At 57.8% G+C, this 1135-nt stretch overlaps 1 protein-coding gene across 1 annotated transcript in view; it reads right to left on the minus strand.

The window, feature by feature from the left end:
- The window catches only part of LOC125484406 (mucin-5AC-like), a gene marked incomplete at its 3' end in the record, with an annotated part of 3673 nt that overhangs the window by 1795 nt on the left and 743 nt on the right, over positions 1-1135 (minus strand). The window contains exon 3 of the mRNA XM_048603028.1: positions 12-1131. Within this exon, the coding sequence (XP_048458985.1) occupies positions 12-1131 (1120 nt within the window). The remainder of the gene's footprint in view (positions 1-11; positions 1132-1135) is intronic.

Consider the following 1135-nt stretch of genomic DNA (forward strand, 5'->3'; position numbering starts at 1 on the left):
GTACTGGGCACACTCGAGGTACTGGGCACGCTCGATGTACTGGGCACACTGGATGTACTGGGCACACTGGATGTACTGGGCACGCTTGAGGTACTGGGCACACTGGATGTACTGGGCACGCTTGATGTACTGGGCATGCTTGATGTACTGGGCACGCTCGAGGTACTGGGCACACTGGATGTACTGGGCACACTCGATGTACTGGGCACACTAGATGTACTGGGTACGCTCGAGTTACTGGGCACACTGGATGTACTGGGCACACTCGATGTACTGGGCACGCTTGATGTACTGGGCACGCTCGATGTACTGGACACGCTCGATGTATTGGGCACACTCGATGTATTGGGCACGCTCGAGGTACTGGGCACACTGGATGTACTGGGCACACTGGATGTACTGGGTACGCTCGAGGTACTGGGCACACTGGATGTACTGAGCACGCTCGATGTACTGGGCACAGGCACACTCGATGTACTGGGCACACTCGATGTACTGGGCACGCTCGAGGTACTGGGCACACTGGATGTACTGGGCACACTGGATGTACTGGGCATGCTTGATGTACTGGGCACGCTTGATGTACTGGGCACGCTCGAGGTACTCTCCACATTGGATGTACTGGGCACGCTCGAGGTACTCTCCACATTGGATGTACTGGGCACGCTCGAGGTACTGGGCACAGTGGATGTACTGGGCACACTCGATGTACTGGGCACAGGCACACTGGATGTACTGGGCATGCTCGATGTACTGGGCACACTCGATGTACTGGGCACAGTGGATGTACTGGGCATGCTCGATGTACTGGGCACGCTGGATGTACTGGGCACGCTCGAGGTACTGGGCACGCTGGATGTACTGGGCACGCTCGAGGTACTGGGCACACTCGAGGTACTGGGCACGCTCAATGTACTGGGCACGCTCGAGGTACTGGGCACACTGGATGTACTGGGCGTGCTCGAGGTACTGGGCGTGCTCGAGGTACTCTCCACATTGGATGTACTGGGCACGCTCGAGGTACTGGGCACACTGGATGTACTGGGCACACTTGATGTACTGGGCACACTGGATGTACTGGGCACGCGCGATGTACTGGGCACGCTCAATGTACTGGGCACGCTCGAGGTACTGG

The sequence above is a fragment of the Rhincodon typus genome, chromosome 11 (genome assembly GCF_021869965.1).
Source record: "Rhincodon typus isolate 14 chromosome 11, sRhiTyp1.1, whole genome shotgun sequence".
Lineage (NCBI taxonomy): Eukaryota > Metazoa > Chordata > Chondrichthyes > Orectolobiformes > Rhincodontidae > Rhincodon > Rhincodon typus.